The sequence below is a fragment of the Vipera berus genome (assembly GCF_964194415.1).
Source record: "Vipera berus genome assembly, chromosome: Z".
NCBI classification, from domain to species: domain Eukaryota; kingdom Metazoa; phylum Chordata; class Lepidosauria; order Squamata; family Viperidae; genus Vipera; species Vipera berus.
In genome coordinates, this window is record NC_138205.1 from 107,411,635 (window position 1) to 107,430,708 (window position 19,074).

The following is a 19,074-nucleotide window of genomic DNA, read 5'->3' on the forward strand; positions in this document are numbered from 1 at the left end:
TAGAATGGAATGCTTTTGGAGCCTATTTATACAGAAAAACAGGCTATCTTATTCAAAGATTAAGAGCTTGCATTAATTTGCTTCTTTTGGTTTTATGTACCGTAGCATGCTGATAATTCTAATGCAATATCAGTAAACTCTGACCTATATCAAGATTTGTTACAGTTATAGATCTTTTATGATTTAACAATAAAAATTTCAAAGCAACATTAACAGTAACTATTTCACTGAATACCAGAATCTGATATCTTCTTTCTCATGTGCTGCAACTCAAGCAGTGATGACCAACTAAGAATTTCCTTCGGATATTATTATTTATTTATTTTATTTATTTTATTATATTTATATACCGCCCTTTCCCGAAGGACTCAGGGCGGTTTACAGGGTGGTTAAAACAAAAAATACAAAAGTTAAAAACAGATTAAAAAAATTATATCCATCCCTGAACAAATAAAACCCCAGTTAAAATTAAAATTAAAATTAAAATTCTCAGCCTGGGCCAGAGAGCTTGAAGAGCCAGGTCTTCAGGTCCTGGCGGAACAAACGGAGGTCGGGGGCGGTCCTAAGCTCCACTGGCAGCTGGTTCCAAAGGGCAGGCGCACCCACTGAGAAGGCCCTATCCCTGGGTGTCGTCCGCCGGCAATCTCTTACCGGCAGTACCCTGAGAAGGCGCTCCCTGTGGGAGCGCACTGGACAAAGGGAGCTTGATGCCGGCAGCAGGTGTTCCCTCAGATAACCCAGACCCAAGCCATTTAGGGCTTTATAGGTCACCAGCACCTTGAATCTCACCCAGAGGGCAACCGGGAGCCAATGCAGCTCGCGGAGTAGAGGTGTTACATGGGAGTATCGGGAAACCCCCATCACAACTCGCGCGGCCGCATTCTGCTCATTCTTCAGGAACTATAGTTTCCTTCGCAATTAGGATTGCTTTAAAGCTATGTAAATCATGGTATGTGAAGCATAGGATTTAGATCTGTCACTGATACCAGTTGATTTAATATTTTCCTGGAGATTGTTTACATGGTATTTAGCCAGATTGGTATTTACATGAACTTTAAGCAAATTGAAGCTTTCTGGAAGTTTTGGGATATCGCTACTTATGTCCCTTGTAAGCTTCAAGGGGGAATGAGACCTACAGTATATGGATAACAAAAACATTCAAAGACTTTACCAATTTATGTAAAGAACAAAAAAAATCTCTTCAGATACTATGGAGGAGTATATAACAATTAAAAATCTTTCTAAACTGTCAGGAAACTGATAAGAGAAGCAAATTTTGAATAGTCCAATAACAACTTTTGAAATAATAGAAGCAATTAAAAGAACTAAAACAGGTTAAGCTCCAGGACCAGTTGGCTTCTAAGTGGTTTTTATAAAATTTTCAAAGATTAACTACTTCTTCCGATGAAGGACTTAATGAATTCTATCTTACAAGGCAACCCTATAACAGACTCTTGGAAGGATGCCTATATTTCTTTAATACCCAAAGATGGATTGGATTTAACTTCTGTGAAAAATTATAGGCCAATTTCTCTCCTTAATAATAATTACAAACTTTTTATATCTATCTTAGCTGAAAGATTTAAAAAACGTTTTACAGGATTATATACATGAAGATCAGTGTGGTTTCTTACCTAAAGACAACTAAAAGATAATATAAGAGTAATTTTGAATATAATTGAATATTTACAACAGTGTAGCGACAGGTTGCATTAGTTTTTCTGGATGCAGAAAAAGCTTTTGACAACTTGAACTGGGCCTTTATGTTTAAAGTAGTGGAAAAGATTATTCCAGAAATCTTTCTTGATTACCTATAACCTCATCAGAAGTGGTAGAATTCTATTTTATCACTTAGTTATCCATTTTAACACTTCAAAATTAAATCACATATTCCATGTGCTTTTGTAATACCTATAGAACATTAATGCAATTCTATTCCATCTCTTGATAAGCATAAAGAATTAGGTGTTTCTGAACATTGCCATAATATTTTTCTGAATGTATCTACAAGTGTATATTTTATGGATGATACTAATTCTTATCTTTGCTTTATGTAGAATACACCCTTCTAAGTCAGCACTTCTAGGATGCCTGAATGTGGAAAAATTCTAATAAAATAAAGAGCTTTGGGAAACTATCTGGTTCATTGATCATCAGCCAATGTGAGAATTAAGGTTGAGGAGGAAGTAGAGATTTATGTTAATCTAATTAACTATTGATAATTTGAACTTTGTTTTCCTAATCCAGCCTCCACATCTGGTACTATGCAGATGTGTTGGTCTTCAACCACTATGATTTCTAATAATTCATGTATGAATTATTGGATTTGAAATCCAACACAACTGGAAGACATCAGGTTTATGGTTGCTTTAATTGATAAGATCTCCTTTTGGACAAAATTAAGGAACAATCACATCTCTTCTCTATTATTTTATAGAAATTGCTGAATAAGTACTTTTATGGTTATATATTTCATTGAGGTACATGGAGGAGAAAGGAGACATACCTTAATGTGAGATTGTCTCCTATATTTGGCTCAAATTCAATTAGAAGCTGCCCACGCATTCATCTCAGCATGGCAGTATCTTTATATACCTCATTTTTTTTAATCAACATGTAAATGCAATACCTTCCTCTACCCCCAAAAGTAGAAATCTACCCATTCTTTTCCCTACTTTTTCCTCTGTCTTAGTGGATCCTTTACCTGCTCTTTCTCACACTACAGACTAGGTGGTAGTTGGCTTTTGGCTAATTAGACTTCTTGCCTTGGAAATAAATCTACTACACTTAGATATATTATATAAGTTTGAAGCAAAGAACTTGTAGTAGTGTGTTATCCATTATTCTTTCAAGTATTTTCTATCTATAATTATTTATTAGCAAGATATTGATTAGGCAGGGTTTAATTAGATTGAACTGATTTAAGTTCAATAAATTGGAAGAATCAGAAGGCAACTGAAACTGTGCTTTGAAGCTTATGTGCCTCTTCTAGAAACACCTAAGGAATTTTTCCCAATGCTAGAGCCAAAGAAAGGATTGCCAGTCCATCTGGCATTTGGAAATGGAATGGGAGACAGTATCCTCTTGTTAAATCTTAGGCCAGTCCTTAAGATAACTGCTCTAGGAAAGTGTTCTTACTATGAATGAAAGCACTGTCAGAGCACATGCTTAAAAAAAGTCTGAATTTCAAGATTTAAATTTCAGAGCATCTTCCTTCCCATTATATTCTGACCTAAAATGTTTATTTAGGACTACACTGAGATCTTTTCAGGGCCTCTTCACAATCCTTTTGCATGTACCATCTTTCTAGAGAATACAGTGTGTGGAAATATCAAGTTCCTACTTAATGATTGTGAAAGTGGTGTTCAGACTGTGGGATTCTCTGGAATTGAATGTTGCAGCTGCCATTTTCTATTGTATTGCCAGGTAATGACTTTTCTTCCAGAGCCTGAGAGTTCTCATTTTCTTATCCCCAGCCAGTGAATATCTATAGGCAACAAGTTCCCATTATAGGAATTTCTCTAGATGAAATCATTGCCCAAAGTAACTTTTTCCCCTTCAGTAATATCAGGTTTATAGTCTACCTCTTAATTTATAGAAATTTCCCCCCCTTAAGCTTCAAGCTTCTAAGTAAAATTATTTTTCTGTCATAGGATGATAACCAGCATTAACTAAAGGAATGGCTGAATAGTTACTCTTATTCACTCTTTTTTCTTTGCTCTGCTGAATGATAGCCTGGCCATAAGATTTCCATAAAACAGAAAGCTTAATAAAATTAACAATATCAGAGAATTGGTTTCTACAGAAACATTTATTGAATGCTCTAATCAGTGTTCATTACACTGAAATGTTGGTTTTAAGAGCATTTAAAATAAAGTATTTAATACTTTCTGTATTTCTGGAGTCTACAAGCATAAATAATGAATATAAATTGGAAAGATTTGAAAAAAAATCTCTTTTTGCAAGTTTGCTTTATCAGCTTATCACTATAATGAGATAAAATATTATGATCATAATGAAAAAAATGCTGTTATGTGATTTGGGCCAAATATCTTGAAATATGTCAGGACTTCTTCCTTCCAAAACCTCCTTCTACCCTCATTCAGGCATATCTTATTTCTCACAGCTAGAACAACTGTTATGCGGTTTATTTTTACTATCAGGCAAAATGGCCCCTCACCCAAAATGAGGAGGAAAAAAAAGGCCTCTCCTACACTAGAAACAGAAAACCAGTTTGGTATAGTGGTTAAGGCACCAGGTTAGAAGATCAGTGGTTAAGGTACCAGCAGATCAAGAGTCCTAATCCCAGCTTAAACACAAAACCCACTTGAAACAAAGTTAGGCACACTACATCACACTAAAGCTGGTGAAGCATCATCTCCCCAGGACAAATTTTTAACTTGGGCAAATTTACTGCGGGGGGGGAGAACATAATGGAAAATACTAATAGAATTCAGAGTGCCATGATGATGCTTTCTACCTCTTTGAGACTCAGAGAAACCACATGCACTAGAAGTCCAGCTATGGAAAACATGAAAAAGTGTGTGTGTGTGTGTGTGTGTGTACACGGGGGAAAAAGTTGAATAGCATCTGTCAAGTGCAAAGAATCAGGACCATTTGCAAGTTTGCAGCATAGAAGATTTATTGAAGCCTATACTATACACAAGAATCTGGAAAACTAAAGTTCAGCACTAAACTGACACCAGATAAGGGTCAACAGAATTCAGGAGAGGTTGGACTTGGGGCACTTGTAGGAACTCAATGACTGATAATACACTTAACTCTGCCCTCAAATCTGCCTGCTTTTCTCCTATAGTATCATGCTTAAAAATAAGGCTTTAAAAAACTAGGAGCAAATTTGTCAATGCATTTGATAAATCTGACATTTACCCCATAAACTCCCCCCTTTTTCCACGAGCTGAGTATCTCACATTATGCAAATTTTCTTTCAGTAAGCTTTTCCCTAGCCTGTATTTTCCTTCGTAAACTCACCAGATTGCCTGTCATATCCATTTATTCATTATATGCTGTTGTTTCATTATATGGTGGTTTTCTTAGTATTTGTCCTGCATGGTTATGGAGTTTGCTTATTTTTTCAGTATACTGACCCAATTCTTACAGCATAGTTGTAGATGAGAGGATGACAGGAGATCTTCACCAGTCATACTGACAACCATTTTGAGAATTGGCACTCCTCTCCCATGAAAGCCATTTTGTTCAACCATCCAAAGCAAGATTCCAGAATTTAAAACATATCCCACAGACTTAAAAGGGAGATGCAAGCCAGTTGTGTGCCAAGTACTGTAAACCCGTTTTTATGGTGAATGCCCCTTTCATTGTAGTCCCATTTATGTATGCTCTATTGGTCCTGGAATCAAGTGTAAAAAAAATGAAGTTAAAAAGTTTGCCATGACATCTATAATGGCTTCAGTGAGAGAACGTGTGTACCATTTTAGGTGAACCATTACTGGCTGCAGAATAATTAGATTCTTATACTCCATCATGACTGTGAAGACAGAAAGAAAAATGATCAGAAACACTATTGCTATTGTTGTGTTGGCTTTTCACTGACTTAAAAGATATGGCAGTATTTAAACTATGCTACAAATTTTGTTTGGGAATAGGAGTTGTGATTGAGGCTTGAGAAGTTCTAGTCCCTCTCTTGATACTGCCAGGTAGGACTACTCATTTTCAATTCTTCCAACATTTGAATTGCTTTATAAGTGATTCAAGCCTTGTCTTGCTTAGAGTTCTCAATTTTTTGCATGAAAGGTTATAACAAGGAAGCTAAATCATATAATGATTTATTCCAGATAGGGTTAGTGTTAAATAGCGGGTTCTTTGGTGCAGGAATGAAGACGAGGTAGCTGAGTACAGGGAAACTCATATTTTCTTTCATGCAGGATCTGTACTGAGCAAATGGCTGCAACTAGCCAAAATATATTGTCTAGCCCCTAGGTGGCAGCCAATAGGTTGGAAACAACCATTGCTGCCTAGGGATAGCCAATTGTAGTGCTGGAGACTTGTTGTCTGGGTTGCTGGAGAGCCGCTAGCTGCTCCAGCAACCCACGTAGTATTACTATGAGCCCAGTACATAACACCCCTCCCCTCTTAGATCAGACAATATTAACATAAGTTAGTCTCAATGCAATTATCAAGACCCATTATCAAAACACACTAAAATAAAAGTAATAGAACAACAAAAAACCATATAGGTTACAACATGATTAAACAACGTCTGAATGAATAGGCTTCATGGATAGCATACTTAAAACGTTACAACATAGCACTAGTTTCTGTAGTATAGTGGCATACAGCAATACACAATATTATAGCTCTTTATTTTACAATGTAGTCAACAAGATATGAAGGAGGCTTGTGTGCCCTAGTGGAACGTCTCAGAGTCCCAATCACTTTGTGGTCTACCAGCTTACCCAGTGGGCTGGGTAGACTTGTGTCCCTTTGTGCTCCTAAGTCAAGGGGATTAGATGCTCTCTGGCTGGCCTCTCCTGGTTGGCCCACCCCAGAGTCAGACTTGTCAGCAGAGTAGGCGCAGCAGTTGCTGAAGTCCAGATTAGATGCTCTCTGGCTGACCTCTCCAGGTTGGCCCACCCCAGAGTCAGACTGATCAGGAGAGTAGGTGCAGTGGTTGCTGAGGTTCAGATGGCTTGCTCCTTCAGGGGATCCATGTTGCATTCCAGGACTCCACACTTCTCCCTCTGGTTCTACCTCAGTTATGAAGGAAAAGTCCTGAGAGTCCATGTGAGGACTGGCTTGGTTACCAGTTTGAGGACCTTGGGAGGGACTTATGATGCAGTCCTCACTTAGTGGCCATTCTGGAAACCATTTCCTGAACTGATCAATGTGTCGTCTGACAACTCGCTCTCCCTCCAACCCCACTTCATAAGACAGGGGTCCAGATGCTTTGGTAATTTGACCAGGAACCCACAGATTCCCATGACCATAGTTCCTGGCCCAAACCCAATCGCCCATCTGCAGCCCCCTCGGGGGTTTTGGTCTAGAAGCTTCTGCTGCCACTCTATCTGGATGCAACCTGTCCAATTTAGTGATCAAACGCCTCCCCCAATATAGTTCTGCAGGACTTTTGCCTGTAGCAGTGCAGGGCGTAGAATGCTGGCAGAGTAGAAAATCTGCCAATCTGTGATGCCAGTCATCTTTGACAATGCGCTTGAGTGATTCCTTCATTGTCCTCACCATGCATTCAGCTTGACCATTAGAAGTCGAATGAAAAGTTTAGTTTAGTTTAGTTTAGTTTTATTTAATTTATATACCGCCCTTCTCCCTAGGGACTCAGGGCGGTTCACAGGGCATATATAAATTACGATACAAAAGTTAAAATAAGATCTGGCAACCCATGTGTGGCAAAGAGTTTTCTCAGCACCTGGATGGTCCTAGCAGTAGTCATGTTAGGAACTGGAATTCCTTTCAGCCATTTGGAGTGGCTATCCACTACTATAAGGAAGAGCTCTCCCTGAAAGGGCCCAGCGTAGTCTATGTGAATCCTAGACCATGGAGTGTGCATTTCCTCCCACCTGTGAATTGGAGCCTGTGGCATTTCAGGCCTAGACTGCTGGCATGTATAACAGCCATGGACTTGTGCCTCAATGTCCTTATCAAGGCCAGGCCACCAAAGATAGCTTCTAGCTAAAGCTTTCATTCTGACAATGCCTGGATGGCCTTCATGTAACGACTGTAAGACCCTGTCACTTAGGGAAGTGGGAATTATGACTCTATTTCCCCATAAAATGCACCCCTTGTGGGCAGATAACTCATGCATTCTGACAAAATAGTTTTGAAATTCAGAACCTGGGCTTTTATCCAACCAGCCCATGTATAACCATGACAATACTCTACTAAGTATTTTATCTGTGGCAGTTTCAGCAGCAATGTCCCCCGCATGGAGGGGAAATTCAGGTATGTCCTATATGGACAGTATTCTAGCAGCTGGAGCCGGATCTGGTTCCATTAGTGGCACTACTGATGCCATCAGCATGGCCCATTTCTTTACCCGGTTTGTGAATCAATTTAAAAGTGTATGCAGATAGAAAAATAGACCATCTCAGCATTCTTGGAGAAAGTATGTGGGGGGTTTGTTTGTCTGTTGTGAAAAGTCCCAACAGAGGTTTGTAGTCTATAAAGACCGTGAAGTCCCTGCCATATAAATAGTCATGGAATTTTTTAATTCCAGCAACGATGGCTAGGGCCTCTTTGTCAATCTGAGCATAGTTGCGCTCAGCAGAGGACAATGTCCTAGAGTAAAATGCTATAGGAACCTGTGTTCCATTTTTTTCTATGTGGCTTAAAACTGCCCCCATCCCATAGGGAGATGCATCACATGCAAGACATACTGGTTTAGACTCTTTGTAGTGAGTTACAGTGGACTTTTCTGACAATAGTGCTTTTAAGTCCTGGAAACTTTTTTCATGTAAGTTAGTCCATTTCCATGGAGTTTTCTTATCTAGAAGCCTGCGGAGGGGCTCTGCTAGTGCGGCCTTATGAGGTAGAAATATGTGGTAGAAGTTTAGGAGGCCCAAGAATGCTTGTAGCTCTCCTTTGGATTTGGGCCTAGGGGCTATTTTAATGGCCTTCACTTTAGAATCAGCGGGGTGAATGCCGTTAGCATCAATTCGGAAACCCAGGAATTCTGTTGAAGGAACCCCAATACTACACTTGCTTTTTTTTAATTTGAGGCCTGCTTCGTGAAGTCTCTGCAAAACAGCCCTGAGCCTACTAGCTAACACTTCTGGGGATTCCCCTGCAATAAGAACATCATCAAAATAAGGGCAGACACCCTGAATACCCTTAAGTGTACGCTTCATGATTCCCTGGAAAATGCCTGGTGCAACACTGACTCCAAACTGTAAGCGTTTAACTTTGAAAGCCCCCCTGTGAGTCACGATTGTCTGAGCTGCCGCTGTGGCCTCATCAACCGGCAATTGCTGATAGGACTGTGCTAAATCAAGTTTAGCAAAAATAGTACCCCCTTGCAAGGAGACTAAAATGTGGTTGACCACTGGGACCGGGTAAGCGTGTTGCTTGAGGGCTTTATTTAGAGTGCATTTATAGTCAGCGCAAATGCAAATTTCCTGGTTGGCTTTAAGTGGAGTGACAATAGGAGTTTCCCACTCCCCACCATCAACAGGCTGTAATACGCCCTGTTCTACAAGCTTATCAATTTCGGAATCAATTTTATGTTTTAAGGCAAAGGGGACCCTACGAGGCTTAACCCTGATTGGAACTATGTTGGGATCTAGCTTAAATGAAATAGGCGGGCCTGTGTATGTTCCTAGGGTTGAATCAAAAACATCTCTGTAGTAGGTGTCCGGTTTATACCAGTAATCTGAATACCTAAGGCATCAAACCAATCGAGTCCAATGAGACTCGTTGTCTGGCCTCCTACTACTATTACATCCAGGTGCCCCCAAAACCCCTTAAATTTTACCATCAAAGTGGCTTCTCCCTTAACTTTAATGTGAGCATTTTAAAAATCCATTAGGATTATATCTGAGGGTCTTAGTTTGGCCCAATTGTTACTGCACCTACACATGAAGTTAAAAGTGTCTTGAGAAATAATTGAGACTGCATAGACAGAGTCCAATTCCATCTTACATGGAACTCCTTGTAGCTCTACCATGAGCTTAAGTTTGGGTTTGAGGGGGCGTCAAGCCCTGGTACGGCACACACTTCTACGGCTTCTGAAAAACCCCACACTAACTGGACCCTGGGCCCCAGTACCTCTCCTAGTCGGTTCTTCCTACTGGTGTTTGGGTGGCCGGTCTCTCTGTCGGGCTCTGCAAACCACTGCAATGTGGCCTGTCCTTCTGCAAGCTCTGCACATGGCTGATCGGAATCTGCAATTGGTGTGAAAATGGTTGCTGCCACACCCCTTACATCTTGGTAAGAGAACTGCTTTGTAACTGTCCTCTTGCTGCTGGCTGTTGTGGTGTTGCACGTTGCATTGCTTTTGGAGTCTGTTGATTTCAGTTTCTTCTTCCTCGGAAGATTCTTCAGTGCATTTGGCATCCTCAAGTTGGACCGTTTCTACAAATTTTGTCATTTTGGTGGGCTATACTGTTTGAATTGCGCCCCAGGCGGCTTCGGCGGCCACCACTTCATCTTGTGCTTCAGAAAACATTACGTTTGGTCTAGCAAAGAGTCTCTGCTGAAGCGTTCAGTCCCATAGGCTGCAGGCAAGCCAGTCTCATAGTCGCTCTTCTAAATAAGAAAATTTTCAAAGGCGTGCGGCCTGCCTCAGGCCCACTATGAATTCTGAAGCCGATTCACCTGGTTGCTGCATTCTTTGGTCAAACTTGAACTGCCAAGCCATTTCAGACATCTTGGGCTGGAAATGTCCGGTTAGCTTCTTTTTTAGGTCTACATAGGAGACTGCTGCAATCGATGTCGGCATGAAAAAGTTCTCAGCCAAATCAAAGGTTGCTGGGCCACACACGCAGAGTAGCGTTGCAGCCTTCAGTCCTTCTTCCACGATCTGATTAGCACTGAGGTAGTTCTCTACCTGGGATAGATAGGATGGCCATTCCTCCGGGTGCTTCACATTGAATTCCTGAAGTTTCCCGACCTTCAGCATTCTTTCTTTTCTGGTTCCTGCATTTCTTTCCGATTCCTGCTTTCCAGGTTCAGGGAATGAGTCCACTGAGCATGAGGTCACTAGCGTAGCTTGCTAGCCAACCTTGAGAAAGTGGGGGGAGAAAATGCCTTTTCCCTCCAGCGTGCACTGCCTTCCCCTCGTAGACTTCAACTCTTTTTTAGTGAAGCAGGATCCTGCCCTCGTCACCAGTGTTAAATAGCGGGTTCTTTGGTGCAGGAATGAAGATGAGGTAGCTGAGTACAGGGAAACTTATATTTTATTTCATGCAGAATCTGTACTGAGCAAATGGCTGCAACTAGCCGCAATGTATAGTCTAGCCCCTAGGCGGTAGCCAATAGGTTTGAAACAACCATTGCCGCCTAGAGATAGCCAATTGTAGCGCTGGGGATTTGTAGTCTGGGTTGCTGGAGAGCCGTTAGCTGCAATCCACATGGTATTACTATGAGCCCACTACATAACAGTTAGGTTTTTCTCATTCCCCAAATTTATAGGAACCCTACTGAATTACAGTACAATTACAAATCTATGAGATTGCCTAATTGGGCCTGGTGCAAGCCATTGCTGACAGTAAGTTGCACTAGGCCCCATTTTTGAATCTATAGCTTACTTCTGAGTAGGCAAATAGAAGTTTAGGTCAGAGATAGAGAATCTGTGGCTATCCACATTTTGTAGCAAAACAAATGTCAGCTGTCCCAGAGAGTATGGCATTAAAATGCTAACAATTAAAGATTAAAAATATTTGAATGGTTGTGCTGTAAATTCCTGTTAGTTGGACCACATTATATGTGACTTCCAAGTTATTAATACTAATGACATACATAGGCTCCATGGGTTTCAATATAGTTACTCTAAAGGAAACTAATTCTGAACCCTAACCCAATAAATTTGTTTTTTTTACACCTGAATAAACTCTTTATGCAAGATACATTATTATGGGAAAAACAAATTATTCTGTCGCCATCTTTGTAATCTTTAGATGGCTCATTGCATATGAATGTGATGTTCTGCTGAAAATGTGTTTCAGCAGATAAATGTTCATTTAAAAAAAGTATTCAGAACACCAGTTTTGAACACAAAGGCAAAGCGTGTGGAAAGACGCCAAGAAATAAATCAATGAAAATTCAAGGCAATGTGCCATTCTGTGTTGCCTTCTTAGAGATTCCCTTTCTCATTAATGTTTTAAGGACCTGATTCAACAATAAAAAAATATCTTTGGCACAAAAATAGGAAAAGACCCCTGTCTCAGGATCCATTTTAGGCAGGATTTCAAGTTCTTTCTTTGGAAGGGATTTAGACTGTGAATCTGAATGTTCCATGGTGCAGTGAAATGTATGTCCGACCCAGGATTGATTGGAAATGCTCTCAAATAACCATGAAGCCCATCGGTGGCTGATGGATGATAAGAAATCATTCAATTCAGAGGGAAAGATCACATTAAGATATGCAATTAACACAGTGTTAATTACATTTATCTTAAATCCTAGCTCAGAAAGATTTCTTGCTTCTGAAGTAGAGGTTGATCATTCTTAAATTAAGAATTGTGATGTGTAAAGTAGAATACATGGCCCCTTATTCTGGGTGTGAAACAGGAAGCATAATTTTAAATGGCCATGAGTAAATAAATCTGCTCGGCTGCACTTTGGAGAAGTGCAACCGAATGAGAAAGACATGGACAGTCTATAATTAGCAGTTGAGAATGGTGGAAGAGCTGCCTTCAATTATTCTTTTAGAAATTCAGCATTTTTATTTGGATAGTAATTTTGAAAAGGCCTTGGATCTCAGGTAGGTGGCATCTAAAACTTTGTATGTACATATGTATAAATAAAGGGTCAAACTTGCAAGCCATGTGTTATGTACTGGGCTTTTGGAATATCACCATGTGCTTTGCTTTGAGCTTCGGGTCGATTGAATGTGATTACTCAACCTGTCCACTCCGGGACCGGGATTGGCTCCTTCAGCTCAACCTCTTCTTTGGGGCATGTAGATGCTGGTGGGGTTCCGAAACTGCTTTCAGCTCCAGCTGGGGTCCCACTGACTGACCCCAACCTGGCTCCAGCTGGTTGTTCCATTTCAAGCATCTTCTCCTGAGTTTTCACCACCCCTCTGGAGGCTACCAGAAGGGCGTAGGGACTCAGGACGTAATAGAATTAAGTCGAAAAAAGGGCTAGCTTAATGTCAGATCCCAGTTGAAAAGCCCAACAAAGTAAAACACCAGAGACACAGCGATCTCTAATGTAAACTTTAAGCAAGCATACCATATTGTCAGATAGAAGGAAAGGTAGCTCTGGCAGTATGGCGGGAAACAGATAATTAAAAGAGTAAAGCTTCCCCTTCCTCTCTGACAGTTCAGGTCACATTGTCCAATTAATCTTCCAGCAGTTGTTATGAGAAGAAAACTTCTGCTCCACCAAAACATCTTTTCAGTATCTTCTGTTCTCACATTGATAGGGAACATCTGTGGATCCCAAGCTCTTCCCTCTTCACACACCCCCTCACAACTGTAGGCAAGCTAGAAGCAATATGGCAGTCCTAAGAAGATACATTTTCATAGCTTGACAACAAGTCACAAAGAAAGTAAAACTTTGCAATAGATTACTTCAAACTTTTTTCTCTTACCATGGAGACCAGGGATTTTCTTAGCAAATTCTATGTCTATTTCATCAGATGTTGGGAAAGAAATGTTAATGTAACTCTGTTTCATTGCTATGTGTTTAATTCTTTTTCTTTTAGATATTCTGAAGATTATTATTTGCAAATAGTTGATAAATTACAGAACTGTACCTGGAATAGAAGGCCACAAGAATATGCCAAATTCAGGTAAGGGAATTTGGAAATGAGGCCCATTGAATCTATGGAACTAGCTAGTGTGACACATAAGCTTAGTCTCTTGTTTTCTGCAGAATCATCTGCAGAAGAAGTTTAATGAAAATGTGATATACTGAAATAATAAAATTTTATTTTTAACTCTCTAACTTGGAATATACTACTGCATGCATTTTTTTTTACTACTTTGGGAATACAGTGCTATATAAGAGCAATTTTCAATGGTATGAAAACTAGAGAAATGATCTGTAATATTACTTTTTCTTTCAGTTTTTGTGAATGAATTGCAGAATTAACCAATTCGCTTAATGGCTGCAACTTTTTTAACATAATAGATAATACTTCCTTCTATGAGATATTACGTAGGATGCTAATATATGGGCAGTGCATGTCCTTATAATACATTTATGTGAACATGTATTTATATTAGACATTAAGTTTATTTTGCCCAAATACATTTCTTTGTGGAGCAAAGACCAGCCAACAGTGAGCAATCATATTTGTGACATGCTCCTTCTAGATTTAAATAAAAGCTTTTATCAACTGCTAGGGTATTAAGAAAAGGGATTGATTGGCAACCACATTCTGTTTCTGAACTAGCTTTGTGGAAGGCAGGATGTTGAACCGGAAAGAATTTTGCTCTAGGACGGCTGTCAAAGGTGATGGGGCCCTGTTATATTTTGTTCAACATACCAAACCTAAGAACTTGAAAGTCAAACTAATTTCAGTGTGCATGTGCTTTTTGGCTGGTTCTTGCTGCTCAAAATATTGCAAAAAGTGTCTTAGAATGGATGAGCATTTGCTCATCTTTTCAGGCTTTTGAAAAGAAGACTCCTGTAAAGCCTCCTTCAGTGTTACATTCTCCAGATGAGTTTGGGAAACAGCTTAGGCAGCTCTTAGGTAATATAGGAATTTTGGGAGATGGAGCCATAGCACAACTCTTAGGTTTTCCAGTTGGAGAAGGCTATTTAATAGCATTCAACATCTTGTGGCTGGATCCAAGCCTGCTGATGCCTGAAGCTGTAGAGAATATTACACTGCATTTTATGGGGTGGAAATAAACAATAGAAGCTAATATTTTAAAGGGACGATGTATAAAATGTGAAAAAGAGTATGCATACTGTTGTGTAGTGAGTTCTTTGGAGGTAGTAAGCGAGACCAGAGACGAGAGGTTGCAAACAGGAACATTGCTTTATTGAAGCAAACAGGAACAGAACTGAGAACAGAGGCTTCTGAGCAGCTACTTATACAGTTGCCCACTAGGCGGTGACCAATAGGTTTAAAAGAACCAATTCCCGCCCCAAATCCTCCAATGATCTTCTTGGAGACAGCTTGTCTGGCAAGTCAGTGACTGTTACACAGACACACCAATTGAGCAACCTTAAGCAGCATTCAAAAGACACATGAAAGCAGTTCAAGTAAATCCCAATACATTACACATACAATGAAACCAGTTTGGCGTAGTGGTTAAGGTAGCAGACTAGACTGAGAAACTTTGAGTTCTAGTCCCATCTTAGACACAAAACAATTCCAAATCACCTTGCCAAGACTTATACCGTATACCTCCTGATTTCTTTATAACTCATACATAACACAAAGAAATTTTTAGCAAGTAACTAGTTTTGAAAGCAAATCCAGGTCAAAAATAAAAATAATTTAAAAAGCAGATTTTAAAAAATATTCTATATAGTACTTCTTGTAATTCAAATATGATATAAAGGTTCCAAACCCAAGCCTTTTATTTTCTGTCAGTAACCGGGGAATTGAAATACAAAATAGAAATATATTTTCATTTCTGCATGTGTAATCAACTAAATTGTCAATGTTTCTGTGAGAAAGTGTCCTACCAAAACTATCTGCTTCCATGTAGTTGTCTTTCCTCAGTGCTTTTCCTTTTTATAATTTTCAGAAACTAGCCATTAAAATTTTACTGGGATCTTTCTTTGAAAAAACAGAGAACAGCAAGTATTCTAATCTTTTCATAAATACGAGTAAACAGCCTTTTCCTGTTATAAAAAATTACTGTAGTCCTGGATTTTTTTTAGTTCAAATACATATTGTGTGCTCATCTGTGTGTTTCTTGCAAAGAGCCAAATGTATTATGAAAACTAAACTAACAATCCTCTGGGAAGTTTGGGTTCAGAGTCCAGAAAATATTTCTAGAAGTGTGGAAGAAACAGATTCTATGCTTTTTCAAAAGGTGTACTGAGTGTTGATGGCAGGTAAGATAGGTTGATCCTGGCAGGTAAACAGTGAATGATTGAGAAGTTTCTGGTTTCTACTGATCTCCCAATGTGATTAGTTGCATATTCTGGTCTACGTCCTTCTCATGCAGTGAGAAGGACAACAGTCATACAAAATAATTGACATTCATAGGGGCTCCCTTGAGGTAGATAGGCCATAGTTGCCCCTCCCCAAATCAAACAAAGCATGGCATAAAATGGCAGAGATGTACAGAACCAGTGTTGGGCACCATCAGGACTAAAATAATTGTTTGAGCATCCTGTTTATAAATGTATTCACAAACACGCACATACACACACAGAGAGAGACATAGTACTCTGTAATTATGGTCAAGGATTTGGCACCACATATAACTTTCAATAAAAAACCAGTATTTAATTAATGAGCTGGATGGAATAGTTAGTGTGCAGAGAGCTTAACATCAATCACCAACCAAGGCAGATCATTTTAAATAGGAAGTTTGAAACAGAGAGGGTGTCTGTCGTCTGTCACCATCTGTGGTGACAAATCAATTCTCAGTTGAAATACACAGCCTGCTAATTAGCCTACATTTTCGTTTGTTGTTGGCCTAAATACAAATGCTGTAATTCTAGGCCAAAGCTGCAGCGGAAATAAAAAGAGAAAACTATTATGGCAGAAAGATATGTTAATAGGTAGAGTATATGCAACAATAGTTGCTAAGAAAAATGTGATTTAGGAGCGGGTGATTTGAAATGTACTGTAGAATTCCAGAAACATTTTCAATGTATCTGATTTAAGAGATTCTGCATTGCTCTTCAAAAGAAAACATTTTTCTAGAACACCTTATGAGGGTGTATCTGTTGATATTATGAGCCAAATCAGAAAATACAGATCTCTAATAACTATCACACCCAACTTAATCACTGGACCAAACTGGTGTTCAAATGTATCAATTAATAAAATTAAATATTTGCTAGGTTGGAAAACCTGAAACAATGGAAATAAGGTTTATTAAAAGGCTCCAATGCAAAATAAATATTAGTATTAGAAGCACTGAAAGAAAAAAAACATCTCTGCCTGGTGCCAAAATTTACTTTTGATCTGTCTTAGGCATGAAAGCCAGCTAGGTGACTTTGGGCCAATCATTCTTTATCAGCCCACCTTACAGGGTTGTTATTTTGGGGAAAACAGGAGGAGAAAGGAGTATTATTTGTGCTCACTGCCTTAAGTAATTTATAATTTCTTCAAATATTGTAGGCTCAAATCAAGAAAAATGGAACTGAAATAAATGGGTTGATTAATACTTATTTGATACAAGCCTAATGTCCTGTTTGGACAGTAATATTGCTGATTCCTGCATATACAGGATCAAATCTGAATCAGTCACCGGAAGCAAAAATTTTATTTTTCTAAGGTTTCAGACCCATGCTGGAGCCAATCATCAGGAAACTTCCAGCATGAGCCCAAAATCTTGACGAATAAACCTTTGGCCCAGTGACTGACTCAAACTGGATCCTGCAACATTATCCTGGGACATGTAATTTTGTCTTCATTTGTGAGAGAAATGGGCATATATACCTACATATACTTTTGCATGCACATATTTTAAACACTCAGGGTAGTAGCTTTTATTTTTTTAATGTTTTTATTAACTGAATATAAAACAAAAATAAATATCACAGAAAGTTATAATGAATCTTTTTTAAAAGATACAGATATATTTATATATACATAAATATATATTAAAATTCCATACATGTTTAGTTTTGTTGTATGCTGTCCAGAATCATTTACTTGGGAGATTGGTAGCTATATGAGTTACATAAATACATACAAACATACAGACAGACAGACATTACATACATAAAATATAAGCATTTCAATAAAAAGTAACCATAATTTATTATAATCATCCATAGCTAATTTACATTTGTTGAGATTCAGGCATAGATTATAGCCTTGTAATAATCTGCTTAGATCTGGAGGAACAAATGGCAAATGATCTTTTCCTCTATCTCTTCCCAATTGCCTTTAATTATCTGGCTGTTAATATCAAAGTTATGCATAATATATCATTTCCAAATAGAATCTTTATATCTTGTTTCATAATTACAATGGTAGCTTCTGGAGTTCGATTTATACAACATGCACCAGATCTATTTATTTAAAAGTATGCTATCCAGTCATGATTCCTTGGGGAAAGCTACTATAATTTTTATAGTACAGAGAGTCTGTGTCATATAGATCAGGGCTTTTCAACCTTTTCACCCATTGTACCACTTTTAGGATATGGCAACATCCGAGTACCACCAGTCGCCTAGCAAGGTGTGAAAAACTTGATGACCAAAAAAAAGAAAAAAGTAATGAAGTACAGGTAGTCCTTGACTTACAACAGTTCGCTTAGTGACGGTTCAAAGTTACAATGGCAATGAAAAAAGTGCCCCCCAAGACACAGCCAAGCAAGACACCTGCCTGCCCACCTGGTGGCACTCTTCCTCCTGTCGGAGGTTTTCATTGTTGTGAGCATTTCTGTTGAGGATTGGGAGCAGGGGTGGGGTGGGGGGATGTTTGGTTTTTATTTCCAACACACACCCCTCTGCTGGGTGGTTGCAGCAGGTTTTGGTCACTTCACATGACCCTGGGACACTGTGACCATCATAAATATGAATCAGTTGCCAAGCTTCTGAATGTAAATCACAAGACCCTGGAGATGCTGCAACATTCCAGCTGATCGGCGCTTCTTCTGGGCTCAGCAGAAGCACCAGGATCAGTGCTGCTTTCCAGTTGATCAGCGCTTCTTCTGGGCTCAGCAGAAGTGCTGGGATCAGCGCCGAGCTCCAGCTGGAACATGGCACTGATCCTGGCGCTTCCGCTGAGCCCTGACAGCCCTGCAGCTCCAGCCATCTCTCGCTCAGGCTTGTGTGGTGCTGCCACCGGTTCAGCTCATTCTCCTCCCCTGCTACCACTTTTCTAGGATGGTTGCGTACCATCTGCCAGGTGCCAATGTACCACAGGTGGTACCCATACCACTAGTTGAAAAGCCCTGGTATAGATGGTTTCTTTTTGTGATGTGAATTTAGACATTAATCTTTAATACCTACATAAAGTATTTTTAAAATAAAGCTTTGTAGGTAACCAATCTCAGCAGGGGCAGCATTTGGCTGAGCTCGACTGGTCTCCAAAAGCTAAGCAAGCCTGATAGCATTTGAATGGGGATCATAGAAAACCCCAAAACTTTGGGATTGAGAAAAAATAAATCTGAAAATACCTCAGAAAATGGCAGCTGCAAAGCGGTTTCATATTGCTGCTAAGAAAACTACATAAATATGCCCAGGAAGATACTGATTCTGACTTGAAAGAAATATTTTTATATTGCTATAAGTAATATGATACAATGCAATACGATACGATACGAT

General features: G+C 39.3%; 1 protein-coding gene across 1 annotated transcript in view; it reads left to right on the forward strand.

The window, feature by feature from the left end:
• Positions 1 to 19,074, forward strand: part of ST8SIA6 (ST8 alpha-N-acetyl-neuraminide alpha-2,8-sialyltransferase 6) — a gene marked incomplete at both ends in the record, with an annotated part of 47,249 nt that overhangs the window by 7,935 nt on the left and 20,240 nt on the right. The window contains one exon of the mRNA XM_081346266.1: positions 13,361 to 13,447. Coding sequence (XP_081202392.1) covers positions 13,361 to 13,447 — 87 coding nt within the window. The remainder of the gene's footprint in view (positions 1 to 13,360; positions 13,448 to 19,074) is intronic.